The sequence below is a fragment of the Pleuronectes platessa genome, chromosome 20, assembly GCF_947347685.1.
Source record: "Pleuronectes platessa chromosome 20, fPlePla1.1, whole genome shotgun sequence".
Classification (NCBI taxonomy): Eukaryota; Metazoa; Chordata; class Actinopteri; order Pleuronectiformes; family Pleuronectidae; genus Pleuronectes; species Pleuronectes platessa.
In genome coordinates, this window is record NC_070645.1 from 18,640,631 (window position 1) to 18,663,222 (window position 22,592).

Here is a 22,592-nt window from a genome sequence, read left to right on the forward strand (position 1 = left end):
AACTTTGGAAGTCTTTGAAATGAAACATAAGGAACCAATTTAAAAACTTTCTACACACAACTTGCATAACTGGGTAGGTCCAGCTTCAAACTGGTTTCATCCCTGCTTGACTAAAGCCCCTTCCCAGCTAATAAAAAATCCCACTAACACCTACTAATATCTGGCTTGTGTCTGCGATGCTAATGGATTAAACTGGTATTCGCTACCGGGTCAAATTACTCTGCAGATCCATCACTGCCAATAAACATGACACCCAGTCTGTCATTCTAGTGTTGAAGACGTATAATACACATGTTAATATTCATGGCAACAACCTTGTGTCTTTCTCAGCCCCCCGCCCCCCCTACTGTGTGAAGTCCCTCAGTCACTTATACGCAGATGATGCATCAATCTATTTCTCTGCCAAACCAAACAGTCCCAGTCTCTCCACAGTCAATTTGCTGCCACCAAAAATCTAGATGTCTCGAATCGTCCTTCATTATAAACTGAACTTGTTCTGATCGGACCTGATAACTAAGAATCTGTGTTTAATCTCTTATACTCAACTTCAGTCAAGCTGCTCTAAATCAATTACACTTGGTTTCAAAATGTAGCTGCCAGACCAGTAACTGGAACCAGCCGTTCCTCCCACATTACCCCTGTTCTGACATCGCTCCACTGGCTTCCTGGCACTGCATGACCCCCCCCCCCCCCCCCCCCATTACATTTCTGATCTCTTCGTTTCTTATTCCAATTCTCAACCAGTGAGATCCTAAAAACTCAAACATCTGTAAAACTAAAGGTGATCATTGCCTTTGCTTTTCCAGACGCTCACTGTCAAATTGTCTTTCCTGATCCAAATGACTTTCTGAATCTTTGAACATTGTTTTTATAGGAACACCTTTTTAAAGACGCCTGTTCTCGTCTCTGTTTAGTTTGTTTATATGTTTGTTTGTTTATATGATGCATCTTTACGTCAACAGGACATTCATTGGTCTATTGTTTGCTTCCACCTGAGTAATTTACTGTATTCAATCTCTTTTTAGTTTTGTTTTCCTCTCCAACAACTCCTGAGAGAAATACTTTAAACAGCTTTTGCTAAAAACTTGTCCCACACTTGTCATCTGCTGGCGGGCAGGTAGCGCTGCAGCTGGGAATGACATTCATGAGGGAAGTGAGAGTTAAACCAGAGCAGTAAAGTTGCTGGCTGTAAAATCAAAACAATAAACTGAAAGATGCTAAAATGCACCGTAGAGCTTAAGGGAGCCACAACAATCTCTATTGGTTTGACTCCTTTCAAGAGCAAGTGGTAATTTGATCCATCGCTCTCATGAAAACGGGGATTGGAGAAGATTTAAGAGTTTATTGTTTAGTTTGTGTTTCCAGTTGGAAGTTGTTGAGTTGGCAAAGTCGGTTTTTAATGCAGGTGCCTTGTCACCCAGGACGGTTTGTCCTTCAAGACCACGATGGACACAAAGCTGGTTCCTGGAAGAGACGGTCAAGCCCTCAATAGTTTAGAACTAATGGTGCATTCAGGTGCTCTCTGTCAAACAAAGAGTCGGACGTCTCAGTACATACACGGCTGATTATCTATCAGTGGAAAAAGAGGAAAGTTCTGTCTGACCTGAGGTTAGAGTAACAGAAAAGTGACAACTGGCCAACAATGCACCAAGTTAAGGGTTAATACTTCAATATAACTTTAATTAGTCTTTGTAATAAGTGCCAACAAGAACAAAAAAGTCAAGTTTAGCCCTGATTTCCTTTAATTACCTCCTCTTTGGCTTTTCCACATCGTCTAATAGATTGACTAGTGATCGATGAACCTGACCAATACTTGGTCTTGACAGATTCTTGACTTTACGAGCCGACCAGGATTCCCTGAACGCCCCATTGCTTTTCCCAATCGACCAGGGCACAATGGATTATGGGATTATGGAAGTTTTGACCTCTGACAGAACAAGGCTGTCCTCCTCCTAGCCGGACCCAGAGTTAATCTTTATTTTGATCCAGTCATCGGGTTCTGGAATAAGTTTGTGTCCTTAAAGCGAGGCGGAGCAAACCATGTTGTCCCTTGGGGGGGGGGGGGGGGGATGAAGCCTCCTAATGATTCCCCAGTAAACAAAATTCAAATCAGACGCCGTTGTTTGAATCCCAACGAGCGACCGTCCACCTCTTCCTCGAGGATGAGTCATCCTCCGTCTCCATCATCGCAGTGGAACTTTAATGAGCTTCAGTCTGTTGGGCTCGGGCCGACAGACAGACTGTAAGTGATTACATCCTGCAGCACAATGCTATTAATTACCTGTTATCTCATCAGCGGATTCATTAACGCAGGAGCTGGATTGATACAGCCCCCGAGTTTCCCAGCGCTCGTCGTGAAGTGGATTCACTCGGAGCGGAGCAGGCGAGCAATGTGTTAGCGTGAAAATTGGCAGCAGCTGGTCCCCCCCCCCCCCCCCGAAGATCCAGACGTCCTCTGTCGGAGCGGCGAAGGTTGAAGCGAGAGTCCGTCAGATAAAACGAGCCCACGCAGTCGAGCACCTTCACAGTTAGACGTCTCTGCAGAAACCTGTCCTCCTGTCCTCCTGTCTCCCTGATGCTCATATTCACACACTCACATATTACAGCTGTCCAGCAACAAGAAGAGATTTGTTACGCGTGTTTCTTACATTTTCTTTTTATTCTTGTTGTGGAAAAGCAAATCCTCCGGTGAATACAAGTTTATTCTTCACTCTCCCTGTGGGCGTCTGCTCCTCAGCACATGGTCGACACGTATTCACACATTCCGAGTTGAGCCGCTCAGCCCCAGGAGGCCTCACCCCGGAATCACATCGAGAGACTTTGTGTCTGTGAGTGTGTGAGGAACAGGGAGAGAGAAAGACACTGTGTCTAAATCACTTAGGAGTAAACAGTGTGAACTCTGTGGGTCAAAGCTGTGGGGAAATCGGCTTTGCAGCATCATTTCATGGAGGCTTTAGTTGGACAATTAGCGAGTAAATGAGACTTTAAACTTTTATTAACAAGAACTAGAGAAATACAGATTTTACCTCCTGTAAAGTTATCCTCAAATTGTGCCTCTATTATATAAATCAACATGTGAAACCCTGCCTGTTTGGAACAGGCTCTGCTTTCCTGTGGTGACGCTGGTTGATCCTTTGCAGTTGTGTTTGCGTCTGTGTTGGTTTTTATCGACCAAACCACGAACGTAACCAACTCTCCAGGGTTTGCTCCAACTTCCCTGAGGATAAATGTGGATCCTACACCTTCCTGCAGAGAACAGGGTATTCTCTCTGTGATGTGGCCTGGATCCGCTTCTCTACCGGGACTCCATCTGCACCGGTGTGACACCAGACCACACGAGTCCAAAGCACCAGTCTCTCTCATTGTGACAGATGTGGTGTCACCTTTAGAGACGACATTTGGCTTTCTGGTTATTCCTGGTGAATTTACGAAAGACTTTAATGTTGTAGGATGGAGTAAAAAAAATCAACATTCAGCAATGATGAAGAGTTTCAGGGATGGATTTCCTCTTTCTATCATTTTGAATTATTTTGTATTCAATCCTTCACAAGCTGATACCACACTTCCAGCTCCAGGCCGAGACTTTCCACAATCCTGGAGATCCTGAGTGAGCCCTTTTCTGTAATAGCCTGAGATTGATTTCAGCGTGGCATTACGGCTGTAACATTAAAAAAAATATTCCAGCCCCGAGAGCCTCCCTGCCCCAGCGCGCTCACCGCGGCTGCTGCTCATCTATTATTCCGTGGAGTTGACCTTCAGTTATCCTGAAAGCCCCGCAGGGCCTGTGGCTGTTCAGCATCAAAGTCACAACGCGGTCCCCAAGGTTCAACGTCTTATCGGAGGTTGAAATGATTTTTTCTTACCTCCCCTTTGTGCTATTGTCACAAATGTTGGTTTGCCTTGGATCAGGACGTGTGCACTGATCTCCTGTGAGCGACAGGTGGAGAAGCGTCAGGTCGATGTGTGTGTTGACCCCCGAGGTCGACCTCACCTGTGATGGCGTGATTTCTGCCTCACTCACACAAATGTCAGTGACCGTGGGTTCTTAACAAAGGAAATGTTATGTTGTTGAAACTATCCTTCATCCTGGTTTCCAACGTTTAAAGACAGTTGATCTCATATCTTGTGAATCATAATCTGGATTAAAGATAATCTCCTTTTCCCTCTCTGCTCCTCGTTAGATCTTCATTTTCGAGAACAACATCTACTACCGCTCGACGGTGGAGAGCCGCTCCATTCGCCTGGTGTCCACCGGGAAGGAGGGCGTCATCTTCAACGGGCTCAGCGATTGGCTCTATGAAGGTAAGGCTGAAAGAAACAAACAGAGAAAAGTAGTTAAAGGTCGAAATCTAAAAACAAAAGCACTTATCTCACTTACCAGCTGTGGTATTATGCTTTCTTTGTATCTGCCTCTGAAACTGCTCCTGAATGGAATTTTTTGTTTGTACAGCTCAAAGAAGAGAACATTTTGAAATAGAAAAAAGAAAATAGCAGCGTGTCTTTGAAGAAACAGCTCGCTCTGGATAATCCACAGCACAAAGCTCTGATCGTTCACACAGCATCTGAATGCAAATAACACCAAACAATGAATTTCCTTATCCTCTCTGATATTTCTGATGTTTCTAATTTAGTGTCCCAGAGTTTAAAATACTGCAGTGCCCACTGGGTGCATGCTGCAGAGGTTCAAAGTTTAGTTTGGTTTAAACTTTAGATGCACAAACTAGGTTAGAATCAGTAAAGCATTTGCTGCAGTCCAAGAAAACACAGCCTCTCTCTCTCTCCATTGGAAGTAATGGCTCCGCTCTGCAGGGTTGAAGCAGCAGCTTTGGTATAAACACCAGGTAAACTGATCGCTAGGCAGTTTTCATTGTGGCTGTTTCTCCTGCAACTTGCATCCTGATCAACTGATTCAATTTTGTCTTAAAAGCCTTAAAAGTCGGTGACAACCTTTGAGTTTCTATAACAGCAGAAGTCCAGATATGTTCAAATCCTCTCTGCAGCCTTCGTCCTGTGCAAACTGTCGTGTGGTTTCGCTGAACAGAGTTTCTGGCTCATTTTAAATGAAGATGATGGATCTATAGAATCTGTCCTTCCTCTGTCCCTCATCACTTGAATCTGAACACTCCTCAGGAGAACATGTTTCCAGGACTAACCACAGACTCACTCCCCAGCGTCTGCGGCCACGTTAGTATTGTTGGCAAAATGTAAAGTCTGTCATCTCCCCTCTGCTCTACACAGCCCCCAAAAAACAAATGGATGTTCTACATGGCTTGATTTGCATTAATGCCGCGGAGCAGCGTGTTGTGTAGCCTCGGATACAGATGTCATGTTGCTCTCTTGAGCGTCGGCGCCACAGATCAAAGCTCACCTGAAGGGAGGGGAGGGGGGGGGGGCTGTGTCAGCACTCACCAGATGAATTTATACCCACAGAGCCGGGTTGTGCTCCACTTTTAAAACGAGAGAGCGAGAGGGAGATGGTGGAGATTCGTCGATGAAGAGATACGAGGGACGGAGGGAGCCGCTGATACAGAACAAGCTGTTAATCCTCAAAACGCCGTAAAACAAAAGCTTAACTGTTTGACAATGGGAGCGGCTGCCACCTCGGAGGCCTCCCGGGAGTTAGCTGTGGTGACACGGTGGATATCTGAGGTCACCGGTGCACCGGGACCGGAGCCGTGCTTCCTCTGGTCGGGCTTTTATTTAACGTAGTCGCTCCTTTGATCTCTTCGTTAGCTGCGGTGACATTTGCGACCGCGTCCGTCCTTCAAGAGCAGCACCGGTTCTCAGCCATTCAAACATTAATCAGCGTGATATTGCAGCCCCCCCCCCCCCCGACTCGTATTTATGGGCTGCTGAAGGCCTGGTAATTTACACTCATCATTTATGGAGCCGATAAATCTGCCAGCGAGCGATAAAACACAGAATCAGCTTCGTAATGTCGGGGATAAAAAATGAATCATAGTACAACGGAATGTGTTTATTTCTATATTTCTTCAGATAGAGCGATGCAGGAATCCCTCCAGCACTCTCTGGGTGTGATAAGAGAACATGTTGTTATAAGTTAATTGACTTCTTGAGGTATTTGCCCTCAGGAGCCGCAGATAACTGGATTCAAGATGCAAACACAGAGCAGCTCTGACTCAAAACTAGTTTAAGATGTACATTACTTGATGTTATATCAATTTTCCTCGTCTGATTTATGGTTTTAGTGTATTTTTAGGTCCCATATGTTGATTTGCTTTATGTCCGGGTGAAAAAGAACAGAAGAATAGAAATAGTTAAAATGTAATTCGAACATAGAACAGTCCTGCTGAACCTTCCTGAAGGTTATACTGTTCAGATTGTTCCCTTGTGCACAGACCAAGGTCAATAAGACTTGTTTTTCCCACTTTGGTTTGAAAGAACTTGTCTGACCTGCACGTCGCCCTGATCCTGACCCCCCCCCCCAGCAGCGTAGAGAGGAACTGCATCGCTGGCTGGGAGCCAGACCTCAAGGTTCAGGATCATGCGTCGGTTCTCAATGACAGACGCACCTGGAGATGAACTCTGCAGCAACTACAGACCAGAGGAGTTGAGGATGTTGTACTGAAGAAGCAGGTTATCGAACAGGGTTTTAAAATGAGACGTTCAAGTGTAAACAGGGTTTAATACTTGTGTGTTCACCTTGTTTACTTTTCAGGCAGCTGCTGATGATGCTGTTTGTTGTTTTGTTTGCTTTCAAGCAAGATTACGCAAAAATCCACTGGACAGATTTCCACAAGAATTGACTGGAAGCAAATCTGTAAAACTTTGGTGTGAATCCAGATGAATCCAGGATTTTTTTAAATACCTTTCTTTAACATTTCTGCTGAATTCTCAGGAATAATTCATGGATCTTGATGGAAATAGTCTCATTTCGGGGACTGATATCTCTGTGTGTTTAATAAGCAGCTTGATATATCTTATTTACTAAAAATCCTTTATCCTCTATCGATGACGCATCACGGTAGAATGAATGTATCGTTAAGCCTCTAAATAGATTTGGCGCCAGCCTGCTGGTGACGCCGGCAGCTGCAGGGGAGTTTAGAAGCTGTGCCAGATTGTGTGATATTTACATTCATCAGTGGGACTGCGGGGCGGACGGCTTTCCAAGTACATGACTCAGACTCTGCTCTGGCCAAGGTCAGGCTCAGGCTCAGACTGCCGGCGAGGAGAAATTAGGTCCTAAGCTCTTCATGCAGATTTGACGCTGAGGGGTGAGAGGTTGGCAAATAATCTCCCCCGGTTTGAATATCCTCTGGTTTACATCACTGTCTTAATCCCTGTTTGTGTGTGTTTGTCTGGCAGCAGCGACAGGGCGGGGGGGGGGGGGGGGGGGGGGGGGGGGGGGGGGGAGATGGGAGAGAAGAGAAAAAATTAAAAGCTAAATTAAAAAAGAGGAGATGCAGCCAAGAGCCCCGTCGGCTGTGTGTAATAGTCCAGATTGCCTCAGGAGACTCTCGAGTGTTCTGTCATCTGTCTGATTATTGAGTCTGCAGAGATACCGACACATCCTGCAGTGGGAACCAGCCGCAGGAAAACAGCTGTTTACTGGGCTCTGGTGCACCGAGATAAAGAGCCGGCGTGGCTTTGATTTGAGTCGTGTTTGCCCCACAGATGTTTGGCTAAATGACTGTTTGCATCGAGAGGCTTGTTTGTAGGTTTGTTTTTTGTTTATCGCTGTGTTTGTGTCGGAGGCTGCAGGGCACAGAGCAGCCACCAGAAAGAAAAAGATTAATAAAGGGAGTGAAAATGTTGGTTTTTAGTTCAGTGTGAAGCTGAAGCTGTTCTGAGACACACGGCTGCAAATATAACTTTTCACTGCGTCGAGCTGAATCACAAACAGGAAACAGGTTTGGGGGAAATTCACTATTAGTTGAAGGTTTGTTTCAATTTCTTTGATTCTGTCAGTGGAGGATAATCCGGAATGAAATCTTCTTATCACTAAACACTAAAGGAACAGGTCTATAAAGGTCTATGTTCAGACTCCCGTGGATGTTTTAATAACGTATAAAATCTGCTGAGGACATCACTAATTTCGTCTATAGCACATCTTCAGGTGTATGGCTCCTCGTTCTCATTATGATATGTTTGTTTCCTTTTTTTTTTTGCGTTACACACATCATCAACACCCTCACTCTTTGCTGAGGATCCACTGCTGGGTTTTGACAGGAGAAGTTTTGGAGAATGTCTGAAACCTTTCACTTGGACATTCTTTGTCCCTTTGGATAACGTCCGGTGATTCTCCCGAGTGCATTGCAGGTCTGAAAGCTGCTTCAGATCCTTTTCAGAATCCGTCAAACAAAGAAATGTCACATGTAGAAGTTAAGTGTTGCTGCAGCTCTGCAGAAATCTGAAGCAGCAGATTTCTGTGATATCCTGACATTTAGTTTGTGGTGATGTTGAAGCTGCAGAAATCCTGGATCCTGCTTCTTCCATAATGCATGAGAGCCTCAGTATTTCTTTCAAACCCCACAGTCAGGCCAAGGTAACCCTCCACAGCAACAGACCTTATTCGCCTGATTCAGACACAGAGTGCGATGCTTTTGTTTAATGCGTAAACTGAACTTCACGTGTAAAATTGTTGTGAAAATACACAAGATAGTCTTTCAGATCCAGAGAGTCTTTCAGTAGAACTCCTGCTGTGTCTGAATCCTTCCCTGAACTCTGTGTGTTGTTTTCTCCTCTGCTTAATCCAGACCTGTGAAAACATCTCATTGTATTCAAATCTTCTTCCTGCGTCATCCAGCGATGATTTCTCTTTGTACTGAGGCACAAATTGCTGATGAGGCTTCGGAGTAAAATCTCTCCCCCCCCCCCCCCCCCCCACACACACACACTCCGTCACGCTCTCACTCGGTTATCACCGGGCCTGTCACCTCCGTCAGCGCGCTGGTAACAGAGCTGTATTTATAGTAACACGTTTTTTTCTTCTTCTGTTTTGCGTGTTGGATGAAGAGCAGGGTATGTCATCATGTCATGTGACCGACCTGCTTGTCAGAGAGTGGGGGGGGGGGGGAGGAGGGTGTGTCCCCCACTGTCAAATCTCAGGCCTAATTGGATTTGGTCCGTGTATATTTATCTAAATCTGACTCGTCAAAGCACTTTATGTCCTTTGCAGGATATTAATATTCAGAGGGCAAATAACAGCCCATTTGGCTTTTTTTCAAGAATGACAACAAAAGCTGTGTCCCTTCGAGCATGTGACACTGCTGCCCCCTGTTGGAAACATGTGCTCACTATTTTCCCACTTAGTCGAGACAGATTCCCACCGTAGGACTAATATTCTCAAAAGGTAGATTTCGTGAATTCCTGCTATTAGCAGAGACTCATCCAAATGCCACCTGGGAAGTTTGATACGCTTTTCTCCTCCTCATTATCTCGGGCTGTTTACCTGAAGCTGTCACCTTGGGCTCATTATTTCCCACCGGCCCCTTGACTCCTGGTATCTCATGCATTAATAATATCCTCCACTCAGTGAATAATGTGTTCTGTGCAGGGGGACGGGGGACGGGGGACGGGGGACGAGCCGGGAGGAGATGAGACAGCTCACCTTGGCCGTCGAGAAAAAAGAGACACGATCTCATTACTTAAAGAGAAAGAAAATGAGCTCATCACAAGTGGTTCATTTACACTCTCTTCTTCTTTTGTCCCTTCGTTTTCTTTTGTTCACATCTCAGGACGCTTCTGGAAACTTAACGAGTCTCTCCTCCACTAGTCAAGGTGACCGGGCGTCCCCAGCCGAGCGGAGCCGACAGCCTGCCGGTTCCACTCCGCGTGGAAAGCTCTTTAAGGAGCCGCTGCTGGAGTTAGGAGGCGCCGGTGGAGCTGTCCATGCGGGAAATCGTTTTTTATTATTTTATTTGAGGTGTTTTCATCTTTGCTAATGCCAGGCCCGTGCTTCTCCGTTCAGCACCAGGCAGTGAGATCCATTCAGTCCCTGCAGAGCTCTGCCAGCAGGGGGCAGGCGGCCGCACCACAGGCCAGGGCAGCAAAGACTGACCCGACTAAATGCTGCCATTAGCTCGACTTCTCCTCGAGCCACGAGCATAAAGATGTCCAGACTTATAAATACTTTAACAGTGTCCAGCTCTGGAACAGAAGTGCATTAGAGAACAAATATACATAAGTGCTGCGGGTGATTGTCAAATGATTCTGCACATAAAGTCATTCCACCAAGCATGCCCAGTTAATGAAAATGCTAATTGGTAGTTGATGTCTGTTAATTCCCTAAAGCCTGGGCCCAGTCCCGCAGATAAACAGCGTTAATGACATTTTAATTGCAAAAGTTGATATAAACGTAGCTCGTGGCGGATTCCAACAGGAAGTCGGGCGATGGCGTCTGCGGCGGCGCCAGAGACTTTATGATGAAGTGGGAATGTCGCGGCCGCGCTTTATGTTGTCAACGAGTTCCCTCGGCGAAATGTTGTTTGCATAATTTCTTAATGAGTCACTGTGTGTTGACAGAGTCGTGTGTTTGTGTGTGGTCCAGGTATTACTCATGCTGTGGTGACATATAACCAGTTAACACATTCACATGCATTTTGAGGACTTGTCGTCCTTGTGTGTGTGTGTGTGTGTGTGTGTGTGTGTGTGTGTGTGTGTGTGTGTGTGTGTGTGTGTGTGTGTGTGTGTGTGTGTGTGTGTGTGTGTGTGTGTGTGTGTGTGTGTGTGTGTGTGTGTGTGTCTGCTCTTGGCCTCAATTTTTTTTCTTTGTACTATAGAGTGTAACTGCTGCATAACTTTATCCACACCCGTCTCAAGGGAGGTAGTTTCTTGATGAAACCTCACAAACACACACTCTCTAACACACACAGACACACACACACACACAGCCCTACCCCAAAGAAAGTAAAGTTATCTTTCTAAGTGCGCTGTGCACCTGGTGGGGAATTGCTGTTCGGTCCATTTGTGGGGAATGGAGCCGGGGTCTATTCTGGTCGATGTTCGGCTGTTGTGAGATTAAAAGCTCCTGTGATTTATGACCTGAGCATTCGCTGCAGTGGAAGCTCTTGTGTTTAGGTTTAAGAAACAGAGCTGCAGAGTGAGTGAGAGAGTTCACACAGAGAACAGGTCAGAGAGGAGGTAGCAGAGCGTGTAACTTTTTATTCTTTGCCACCTTGACCTGATTTTAAAAGATGTTTTTGTCCTTTTAAGTGGCTTTAACTATCGTTTCCTATGTTTATGACTTACGTTGACTGATTCATGTCCTTTCCTAACTATCGTGGCCAATAGGTGACGGCATTTATGCAAAGAACAATTTATTGAGCTTCTGAATGTGCCACTAATGACTCTGCACTTTCTACTTTCCCACATCACCTGTTCATTTCCTGCTGACAGGTAACAACGCTGTGGTCCTGTTGGCCGGGAGCCATCTCGTTAATTCACGACGCTGCTGTGAGAGTTTTTTTTTATTCCCTGTCCTTGTGATTGATGGTCATTTTATTCTGTCTCTTCCAGAGGAGATCCTTCGCTCCCACGTGGCTCACTGGTGGTCTCCAGATGGAGCCAGGTTGGCCTACGCCACGATCAACGACACCCTGGTGCCCAGGATGGAGCTGCCCATGTTCACAGGCACACCGTACCCGATGGGGAAAGAGTACCACTACCCTAAGGTACATGCTTTAGCCTTAATATTTAACACATTCTGAAACATAAAATTCAACAATAGACGAGGTGCATGGTTTCTTTCTCTTTTCCTCGTCAGGCCGGTGAAGAGAATCCAGTTATAACTCTGTACGTCGTGAACCTCAACGGACCTCTTCACACCATCGAGATGAGAAGACCTGATGATCCCAGGATAGGGTGAGACGTCTGCAATGTCCACAAATCAAACTTTCAACCAAACAAATCATCCTGCACAAAGAGCATGAAATCACATTTTGATTCCTCCATGCCGGCCACAGTCAGTCCTTCCTGTTCTTGTGAATATGATATCTCAAGTACATCTTGAGGAAATGTCTTCAACTGCATAACTGTATTTCTAGTTTTAATAAGACTCACAGCAGCTCTTACACACACTTACAATCGTGTGTCATTGACTTGACTCCAGTGTGTGTTTGTTGTTATTGAACGAGGTCCACCCACATTTATCAACCCAAGGACATTGGTAATTAAATGATTTGTGTGTTATTTTGTTTGTAGGTTTAACTTAGATGAAGAATGTACATAAATTAACATCGAGGGTTTCACATGTGTTTTATCGCTGCTGTAGATTCTGTAAATTCTATTTCTCCAGTGATAGATTTCACCTAATGTGGTTCCATGTTCGATTCCATTAAGTTTAATGACCTCATTTGCTCGGGTCGTTTTTTTCTTCTACCCATTTTATTATTTCTCCTTTGCTGTGGCTCATTATGCGACTGTATGCTGCTCTAATATCTCAATTTCTCTGCCAGAGATCATAAATGATTCATTTCTTTTTTAAATTCTATCATGATCTAAAACTAGTGAATGGAAACATTTTGGAACATTTCTTGCTCATGATCTAATTTTCTAATATTTTCATTGACCTGCTCTCACATTGCTGATTCACAGACCTTGAAATATAAATAATGTTAAGTTGTCTCTGTTTGTTAGTGAATACTATGTGACCATGGTGAAGTGGGCCACCTCCACCAAACTGGCCATCAACTGGCTGAACAGGGCCCAGAACATCTCCATACTGACACTGTGTGAGGCCACAACAGGCGTCTGCACTAAGGTACGACCGAGTCCAGTGAGCACGTTCAGCTGCTGCACGTCTTCATGCACCGAGTGAAAACTGTCACGCTTTTGATTTCAGAAACACGAGGATGAAAGTGAAGGATGGTTGCACAGACAGGTGAGAATACATTTATATATATTTATCTATATACTTATCTTTGAGTTGTCTATTGTGTTAACCTTGCTTGGGTTTAAAAGCTTTGTTCTGCATATCTGAAAATGACATGACAATATCCTGGCTTTTGTAACTTTAATCAATGTGTGTCTTTAGAATGAGAGGCCTCTGTTTTCCAAAGATGGCCTCAAGCTGTTCTTCACTCGAGCGATTCCTCAAGGAGGCCGGGGGAAGTTCTTCCACATCTCCATGTCCATCTCCCAGGTACAAGGATGTTCATCTTTCGATTAATACTGAGAATCAGAAAACATGTGTAAAGCAACAAAGTGATAAAGGAAGCGGGGTGATGCTAAAACCATCATACTTCAGGTTCTACACCAAAAAACCTTTAAATGCTATAAGTTCCTAGTAAAAACTCTTTAAATTATTTATCTTAACTTGACAACATGTACTAAACTCTTCTCTTTCTCTGTTTACTTTTCGCCACCTCAAAGCCCAACACCAGTACAGACACGCTCCAGTCCATCACCTCTGGAGACTGGGATGTGACCCAGGTCCTGGCCTACAGTGAGGAAAGCCAGCTGATGTGAGCCCCTCACTCACAGCGACTCACAGCAGTGCATCAACATCTTGCAGAAGTTTTTTTTTTTTTGGGGGGGGGGGGGGGGGGGGGGGCTTTGCGCATTATTTATTCCCGAGCAAACAGAAGTCACATTGATGAAGCATTAATTAATTTATTGAGCGCTTATTAAGTCCTGTCAAGCTGTCATCCTCGTGGAGATTAGGAATGCGGAGGCGTAAAGAATTTATTCTCTCCCTGTAACCTTGACTTGACACGATAATCACGTCAGCCGTGTCTGAACTAATGAGGAACCATGACGTGACACATGAGGAAATCACTTTCTGTGCTGGCAACACTGAAGAAGGGGATGATTCAAATGGATTTTTATCCAAAACCTTTTTTTAAACTTGTTTTCCTCCTTCAAATATAATATAATAATATAACAGTTAGTTTTATCTGATAAGGAAGCTTAAAAATAAGAGGGTAAACAATGGGGTGGATGTTTCAGCACCATGGACAGAGACACAGAGCAAGAGACCACATGTTTTAATGGTTTCTGTCGCTGTCCGTGGTTCTGAAACCAGGATCCACTGTTTCCATCCAAATGATCATATTTATCGTCGAGCTGTGTATCGATTATGATCAATGGTAAGTTCACAGCCCTGATGCTACATTTTGAGGAGCCACTTATTGTCTGTTGTGTTGGAGCCTCGTGTTCCTCCACCAGCTCGTAGACTAACAAACAATAAACTTCTCTAAATGTGCTCAGTGTTAAAGCTCCCTCCGTCTCTGCTCCACCCGTGAGGAGTGTGACTCATCGCCTTCACTCCCAGATCAGTTCACACCCACGCTTCCAGGCCAGGAGGCAACTGGGATCCGACTAACAGGAGCTCACATGTGTTTATAGAAACACAGTCATTCTTTTGTTCAGCAGTGGTAACTGAACTCTCCCAAACAAAAAACCCTTCTTCCCCACGGGGCTACGATTCGACCTAGTTCTTTTTCTAAAAGGATTCATTCCCCTTTTTTCCCTCCATCATTGATTTATAAGAAACCTTCTCTATTAGGTTGTGCTTGTACTTCTGCAACTTATAGTTCAGTCAGATCTAATGCCACGATATGTGTTTTTTCTGTCTGCTTGAGTACAGATACTTCCTTAGCACTGAGGATGGTCCAAAGCGAAGGCATCTGTACAGGTAATCCCTGCTCCTGTGGCTTTTGTACCAGTTGGTTTTGACAGTAAAAGGAAGTCTTCAAAACGTTGGCTGTATTCTTTGTTTTTCTTAGCGCCGACACATTTGGTTCCTTCAACCGCCGCTGCCTCTCCTGCTCCTTGTCCGACAGCTGTGGCTACGTTAGCGGCTCCTTCAGCCACAACATGAGCTATTTCCTTCTCAACTGCCAAGGTAGCTAACACCTGCATGTCTCCTTCCTCTCTTTCTGCAACTCTCTGTTCATCCTCACGACTTTATGAGGGCAAGCGGGGCTGAGGTTTAACAGAGTTCTGCTTTTATTACGTTACTGTGTTCTATGTGGAACAAGGTGATTAATCATGAACATTTTAATGCTTTACTTTACGATGACATTTCCACCGCTGCACTGCCATGTTGTTGATTTCTTGCTGAATAACTGTACACAGACAAATAATAAGCGTTTATTTATTGATGAATAGAAAATACAACTCAGCAAGAAAGTAAAACGATATAAACCTTTCTATAATCCTAGCCCACACTCATAACACATCCCTCAGGATATCATTAAAGAAAGTTTCTTTATTGCTCTGCTCCAGTAACATTCAGTGGCTTGAGGCTTTATGTTTCATGTTGTGGACAAAAAAGGGAAGATTTCCTGCCTCGTGAACACGATATCTCCCGACTGCCTTGAAGGAATCCTTTCACATGTGGTGGAAAGACTCATTTGGAATAAAGGATTAGCTGATTTGATTTAGGTAGCAAAAGGGAAAGGTCATGGTGGCCTTTCAAAATATGTTCACTCGGACTGAAAGATGAAGTGATTGGATTTCAGTGGTCAAAGGTAAAACTCAGATCTTGTAGATGGAAACAACACTGGTTGGTGAAGGCATACAATCTAGTTTTCTCTGTTCGTCTTGGCTTGACATTGAAAGGAAGCTTTCACCAATTGGCAACAGAAAAACATCACAGATCAAAGAGGACAGTATCTGAGTAGCTGAAGGTCTGTGTTATTCTACAGTCGCTGCACTTCTTTGTCATGTGTTTGGACGACTGGAGGCATCGAGCTGTCAACAGACCAAGTCCTTGGATGTCTTTTCTCTTTGCAATGTATGAGAGCAAGTTTTCATCAACAAGAAAAAAAGATCCTGTCGTTCCAAAGCGTCCACTTCTAATCTATACACACTTTTCAAGATCAGAAGAATATCACAATGTCATCACACTGTGTTCACACTGCCACAAAAATAGAGCCCGAGGTGTCAGAAGAGTCCTGTGTGTGTGTGATCTCTGTCAGACGTGAAGCTTCAAAGTGTAATCGCTGATCAATCAATCACCTCTGATCCAAACTAATGCCGTCAAACAGCCTCTCTGTCGACCCACAAATCAATGAGAGTCAATGAAGAATTCATGTGATGAGGTTATAATATCATAACCACGAGAAGAGAGAGAGGAGGAAGGAGGGAGCGAGTCCAACAACTGCAGCCTCAGTGTTCCTGTGCACAATTTGCTAAGTGCATCAATCTCTTCACTGGCTGTCCGTCCTCGGGCCTCGTGGAGGTTTTAGAGGCTTTAGAGGGACTTTGCTTGTGGCCTAGATCTGGACGAGCCTTTCCAGCTGATGCGTTACATAAATCAAGAGACTAACGAATAAACCTCTTTGTCTGACAGACGTGTCTCTGTCCTGTTTGATCAATTCAGACTCAGACCAGAAACGAAAAACAGTCAAATTAAGCAGAATAAAGAATTTACTGGTTTATTAGCTATTAGAAAAAAGACTGATGTTGATGATGATTTGACTAAAGAAGTGTTCCCCCCCCCCCCACACACTCTTCTCCTCAGGCCCCGACATCCCGTTCGTGGCCATTTACAAGACGCAGAGAGACGCGGAGAGTGAGACACAAGACAGAGAAAGTGAGTTTTCAACCATTTTTTATTTTCCAAACTCAAACTGATGCTCCAGACGAGTCCGCCTTGTTTTTACCATTTGCATATAGTAGCAACATCAGAAATGACCTTGTGGAACAGGGCCGTGTTTCCACTGCAGTGTCCACCTGTGCACTGAGTCATCGTTTGTCCAAGAGCCAAGTGCAGCTTGATGGAAGTAATCACATTACTCCTCACAATGGATGTACTCATTAAATTATGAGCTGCCCAGCAGCAACATCAGCATGCTGTAATTTGATTACTACAGTGTGTGTGTGTGTTTGTGTGTCTGTGTGTGTGTGCGCCAGCCGGTGTGTCATCTTTTATCAACATGAGGTCGCTGCCCTGACTTTGTTAAAACAAGTTTGCACTTTGATTTTATAACTGCAGCTGTTCATCTGTGATTTTTTTTTTTTTTGTGGGTAATTGAGTTTATTCCGTTTCACAGGCTGTTTCTACACTGACAGTTAACATCACTGACATCTGTAGAGAACGCATCGTGTTGTTGGGAGAGTGTTGATCAGGGAACACAGGGAGGAAGCTGCCTGTGTTCAGAGTGTGTTCCCCCCCCCTCTCTCTCTGACTTCAGCTTCCAGTGCAACCCAAGGCAATGAGCCGGCTGCACAAACCACCTGTTACCCGCTGAATAAGCACAGCTGGTTTCTCTTTCTAGGGCAAACTCTGGATTATCCAGGTCACAGACTCCGCTGCTCTCATGTCTGTGTCTGTGGGATGGGATTAGTGGAGGTTCATGTTGGAGGACTGGGAGGATTCTGATAATGTGTGGGCGTGTTTTCCTGTTTGAATTGAAACATAAATGTGAAATTCTAGAAAAATAGCTTAAGAAGATTGTAAACACATTTTCTGTTGTTTAAAATCTTTTAATATGTTTAGTTTTTGATTTCAAGATGTAACTTCAGTTGTATAAATTGAACTTGAACCACGTCTCTCTCCAAACATGAAGACACATCTTGTTTTCTGTCTGCAGGTATAACAGAAGTCTACAAACTGGAGAGCAACGAGAACCTGAGGCTGACCTTGGATTCCATGCAGATGCCCACAGTGGAGTACAAGGAGATCCACATGGATGATTACAGTACGTGTGTCACAGTCACGTTACAGATCAGGAAACAACCAGAAACATGCAAATTAGATACTGAACAATAAATCTGTGTCTGTGTTTATGTAGAAATTAGTTTTAAAATATGGTTAAAAGTTAATTTAACAGTTTCTTTAGTGAGACGACAGCAGAAACTGCTCTGAGGAGAATAACGTCACATACTTTCCTGAAGCAGTTCTGTAAGAGAAATGGTATTTTTTCTTAAATCTTTAACTTTAGTCGAGTCAGCAGATCTGATCCACAGCAGCTGGAGGCTCCTATTGGAAGTTATTGCTGCCAAAGGATGTTCAACCAGTTATTAAAATCCAAAGGTGCAGCAGAGCTGTCAATGTGTAATGGATGTGTTCAATAAAAACCCCAAAGATTATGATATGATATATTAGACGATGATATTAGCTTATTGTTTTTGTCTATTGTACCGACTTGGATAAAGATCAGATCTCATTTCATGGCAGATTAATGTAGAAAAAAAAGGTTAAATAACTTTTTTCTGCCACTGTAGTTAAATGTGATGTTTTAATTATAATTGAATCTGAAAACACATAAGTTAAACTGTCATTAGGGCAGAAATATAAAAACAAATACTTTCTGCAATTAAAATCTATTTGTCATTTGTTTTAGCGTCTCCCAATTAATTCGATTTCCAGAAAAAGAAATTAGTTGAAGCACAGCTTGTAATTATTAAAGATAGCGGAAATTTAAAAGGATGAATTAAATGTTGTGTTTCATCAGGCTTAATTGAAGAGTGTTTATTGTGTGTCTGCCTCGCAGCTTTGTCGATGCAGATCCTGAAGCCCGCAGGCTTCGTGGAGACGAATCACTACCCGCTGCTCCTGCTCGTGTGAGTGTCAGCACACGTTCTAACACACTCACACATCGGAGAAGTTTGTGTGACTCACATCCACTCGTCTCTCCGATGTGTTGTTCTCATCGAGGGAGATTTTCTTGGCAGAACTTTAATCAGACGTGTTCATCAAACACAAGGATGCGTTGCTTTGTCCTCTAGACGGTTGATTCACTGCGGATGAGGAAACGTCTCCTGCTGTTCTTCTTATTCTGTTATTAGCGTTTTGTTGTTTTGCTCCGTGCCTCACATCTCAGCTTGGCCTCACATGCTCTGCTTGTACACGTCAGACTCCCTCCATGAAAACATTTTTAATCCTGAGAAGTTTCATCATTATTTTCTCAAATCATCTTTGGAATAAATTAAACTTTCCAATCCTGCGTAGAGAAGCAAGAGAACCAATCAAACTTCCTCTGTAGGAATGTGTGTGTGTAATCCGTCTGTCCTTGTTACCCTGCAGCGATGGGACACCTGGTGGTCAGATGGTGTCAGAGCAGTTTCACATGGACTGGTCCACGGTGCTGGTGAGCAGCTTCGGAGCCATCGTGATGCGCTGTGACGGCCGGGGGAGCGGCTTCCAGGGAACCAACCTGCTGCACCGCATCCAGAAGAGAGTGGGCGTGTTCGAGGAGCAGGATCAGAAGGACGCGCTCAAGTATGTGTAGAGCGGCACGGTTTCATATTGTGTTCCTGAAAAACATCCAGAGCAGACGGGTGTTAAAGAGCAATTTGGATAACAGAGAGTTGTTACAGAAAAACATCATATTAGGAGATGCTTTAATAAAAGAGCTGTCAGATCCAAATCTGTGTCATGATGTTATGAAATGATAATTGTGTTAACATGAGGCCATATATGTTATAATATGTATAATAAATATATCTGTATATTTTAAGAATTAATTGGCGAATTCAAAATATGGATTTAATAACTTAAAAAGTTGCAAAATAATATTACCATCCTCCTGTTATTTTTCTCCAGCTGATCCGTGCATCACTTTTGAACTTGATTTACTGAAGCAATTGAAAGTTCATTTAAAACATGACAAACAATTGATTTCCCTGACGTGAACCTATGTTTATCTGTTTCAGTTTTATTTTGAAAGAGCCGTATGTTGACAAAACCAGAGTGGGGGCTTTTGGACAGGTAAGAGACGAGTCAGTGTGGAGCTGAGAGGAATCGAACATGTGTCTGTGGACGTCACCCTCTGTGATAACATGTGTCATCTGTCTGTGTGTTTGTTTGTGTGTTTGTGTGTGTGTTTGTGTGTGTGTCAGGTGTACGGAGGCTACGTGACCAGCTTGTTGGTCAGCGGTGAGGAGACTCCGGTGAAGTGTGGAGCCGTGCTGTCGCCCATCACTGACTTTGAATTATACGGTGAGAGAAAAAAGGAATGGAAATGTGTGAAATGCAGAATTGTGTGATGAGGAGGGTGATGGAGAGAGAGAGAGAGAGAGAGAGAGAGAGGGATAGAGGATGACAGCAGCTCCTGTAGCCGTAGATTCACCGAGTCAGGAAACTGCAAATTAAGGAGGAGCTGGATTTGGCGGCGTGACGAATTTCTCATCTATTTGATTTCTCTCGCTTTGCCGGAGGGGGCGAGAGACGTGCCGTGACACCGGATGAGTTCGGAATTGCAAATGATGACGGTCCGCGGCAGCTTAGAGACTTAATAATAAATAATATGTTCATGTGTGAATTTATCTGAGCGTGGAGAAGAAAAACCTGAAGATGTCGACTTTTACTCCTCAAAGTGTCGAGAGAGAAACTTGGTTTTGATGTCAATGAAAAGTATTTATTAGTAATTGCATCTTTTATTTCCAGCCTCTGCATTCTCAGAGCGATACCTCGGATTGCCAAAACCTGATCCACGTGCATACGCAGTAAGATTTCATTATGACAATTTTAATATCTCAAATTCCAGTTGATTATTGTAAAATCCAATTGATCCCATTTGCTTCTGTGTGTCTTTCCTCTGCAGATGGCAAATTTAGCACATAGAGCGTCTCAGTTCATGGACAAGAAGTTTCTTATTATCCATCCGACAGCTGATGGTAAGTCCAGAATTATTGAAACGTGCGAAGAGAATATAAAAAAAATGGAATCTGATGTTTTTGGCATCTGTCTTGTTCTGTATTTTGCAGAAAAAGTTCATTTCCAACATACGGCTAAATTCATTGCACAGCTCATCAATGAAAAGGCCAACTACACTTTACAGGTACGTGGTTCTGCTCCTCTTTCTCTTCCCTGGTTCACTGAGTCTCAGACCTTCAGGGACTTCTCCATCCCGGCGGGGATCCCGCAGCGGGCCGAGGATTAACCGCTAACAATCCCTTTCTTCCACATAATGAGATTATGAGACCTCGGAGGGCAGCTCTGCATTAACACCGGCACTAATCCAATTAGGAGACAGTGAGGAGCGGCTGGATGTTGGTCTGAGCTGGTTATCGACCAGCAGACGAGTCACTTTTCTCACACACACATTGAACTGGGTTCCGCAGCAGCTTCTGTGGGTTTCAGGTCAACACCAGTAAACACGAGTACCCTGTTATAATGTATGTTAAGCTCATGAAATGAACGTCCCACTGGTGCTGGATTCATTTCTGATTTAACGGTAAACAATAATAGTTTTAAAGGAGCTTTCTTTTTTAAATATTTTTAAACATAAACCCAGTTGATTGGACAATAAATGACTAAACTTTTAGCTTTTTTATTTGTCCACATATTTCACTTTCAATGATCTACAATCAGAATTTCAACCCGAGGGTGAATTAAGTTTTCACTATGACAAAGCCTTATATATAGAGTTGTGGTGTGTGGTGAGGTTTGGAAACTTTACCCACGTGTGTAGTGAAGTTCTCACGGTGTTCTCCTGATCTCAGATCTACCCGGACGAAGGCCACTTCATCCACAGTGAGGCCACGAGGCAGCACCTCAGTCAGTCCCTGGTGAACTTCTTCGAGGAATGCTTCAGGCTACCGGAGCGAGTGTTTGAGGAGGCTCTGGAGGAAGAGAGTGAAGAAGAGGGTTAGGGCTCCTGTGCCCCCGCCCCCCCCGCCCGCCCGCCCGCCCATACAGTCATCTACCACCACCCTGGCGTCCCAACAGTCCACAATATGCAACTCTCATCTGCTCTTTCACTGGTTTTGGTTTTGCATCTGGATTCCCTGCGTGTCCACCTGTTGAACTTGAGGCGGATCTTCTCCTGCGTCCCTCCTCCTCGTTTTGTGCCGACTCGACCCGATGTTTTGGAATATACCGATCGACATGACAGGAAGCAGTCTGGACCATCTCCTCCAGAGCAGTGGAGAGGAAGCACCGGCTCTCACACAGACTTTGACGCTGTGAGGAGAAGGAGCACCGTACAGCACATAACTCCAGGGCTTGTATATTAATGGAAATCAGACGCCCGGTGGGAAGAAAAAAAAAAAACGCTTCCGTGGGGCGACTGGAAACGTGCAGGATGCAGGAAATGTAACTATTTTTAAAGTCGTGAAGAACTTTCCGTGTTGGACTGTGGTCGTGTCTGTTGTTCTAATGTAAAATAGCACACAAACATTCACTTGGCTATTCGGAGACATTTTCTTTTTGGATTCCATGTTTGCCCCCGATGTTGGTTTCATCTTGTTGCCTCATGTATTCCACTGATGCCGATTGAACTCAAAGTGTTTGGAAGAAAAGAGTCACGATGGGTTTCTTAATGTTCATTTTAAATTATTTTAACCTGGTTTTAACAAATGTTCTTAACAGAAACCTGTTTTGGTCACTGTGCCTTACTTTGTCAGAACCTATCCTGCTGTGGGACTCATTCTATTGGACTGGTTTGATGTTTGAGGAGATATATATTTATGTGCGATTGCTCCCATTCGTTTCCATCCCGAACAAAAACGAAGTTACAGCCACACCAGCCAATTAGCTTAGTGTTAGGACTGAGGCAGAGCTAGATAGGGTTAGTTAGCTGTAGATCAATCTGCCAACCAGCTGCACACTGTGATTTAAAGAAAAGGAAATACATCTTCACACCAAGTTTAAAAATTAAGAGAATCAAGAACGTTACCTAAACTTTAAATCGGTGAACACGTGGTAGAAGGGTCGAAGGCAGGAAGCCGACAGGTGA

General features: G+C 44.1%; 1 protein-coding gene across 1 annotated transcript in view; it reads left to right on the forward strand.

Annotated features, from left to right (window-relative positions):
• Positions 1 to 21,507, forward strand: part of LOC128425891 (dipeptidyl aminopeptidase-like protein 6) — a 92,545-nt gene extending 71,038 nt beyond the window's left edge. Inside the window, exons 8-26 of the mRNA XM_053412729.1 lie at positions 4,182 to 4,302; positions 11,479 to 11,633; positions 11,726 to 11,823; positions 12,598 to 12,721; positions 12,803 to 12,841; positions 12,995 to 13,102; positions 13,333 to 13,424; positions 14,549 to 14,596; positions 14,688 to 14,806; positions 16,430 to 16,501; positions 17,502 to 17,609; positions 18,405 to 18,474; positions 18,938 to 19,132; positions 19,567 to 19,621; positions 19,753 to 19,852; positions 20,300 to 20,358; positions 20,457 to 20,529; positions 20,620 to 20,693; positions 21,358 to 21,507. Coding sequence (XP_053268704.1) covers positions 4,182 to 4,302; positions 11,479 to 11,633; positions 11,726 to 11,823; positions 12,598 to 12,721; positions 12,803 to 12,841; positions 12,995 to 13,102; positions 13,333 to 13,424; positions 14,549 to 14,596; positions 14,688 to 14,806; positions 16,430 to 16,501; positions 17,502 to 17,609; positions 18,405 to 18,474; positions 18,938 to 19,132; positions 19,567 to 19,621; positions 19,753 to 19,852; positions 20,300 to 20,358; positions 20,457 to 20,529; positions 20,620 to 20,693; positions 21,358 to 21,507 — 1,860 coding nt within the window. The remainder of the gene's footprint in view (positions 1 to 4,181; positions 4,303 to 11,478; positions 11,634 to 11,725; positions 11,824 to 12,597; positions 12,722 to 12,802; positions 12,842 to 12,994; positions 13,103 to 13,332; positions 13,425 to 14,548; positions 14,597 to 14,687; positions 14,807 to 16,429; positions 16,502 to 17,501; positions 17,610 to 18,404; positions 18,475 to 18,937; positions 19,133 to 19,566; positions 19,622 to 19,752; positions 19,853 to 20,299; positions 20,359 to 20,456; positions 20,530 to 20,619; positions 20,694 to 21,357) is intronic.
• The last annotated feature ends 1,085 nt before the right edge of the window (positions 21,508 to 22,592 follow it).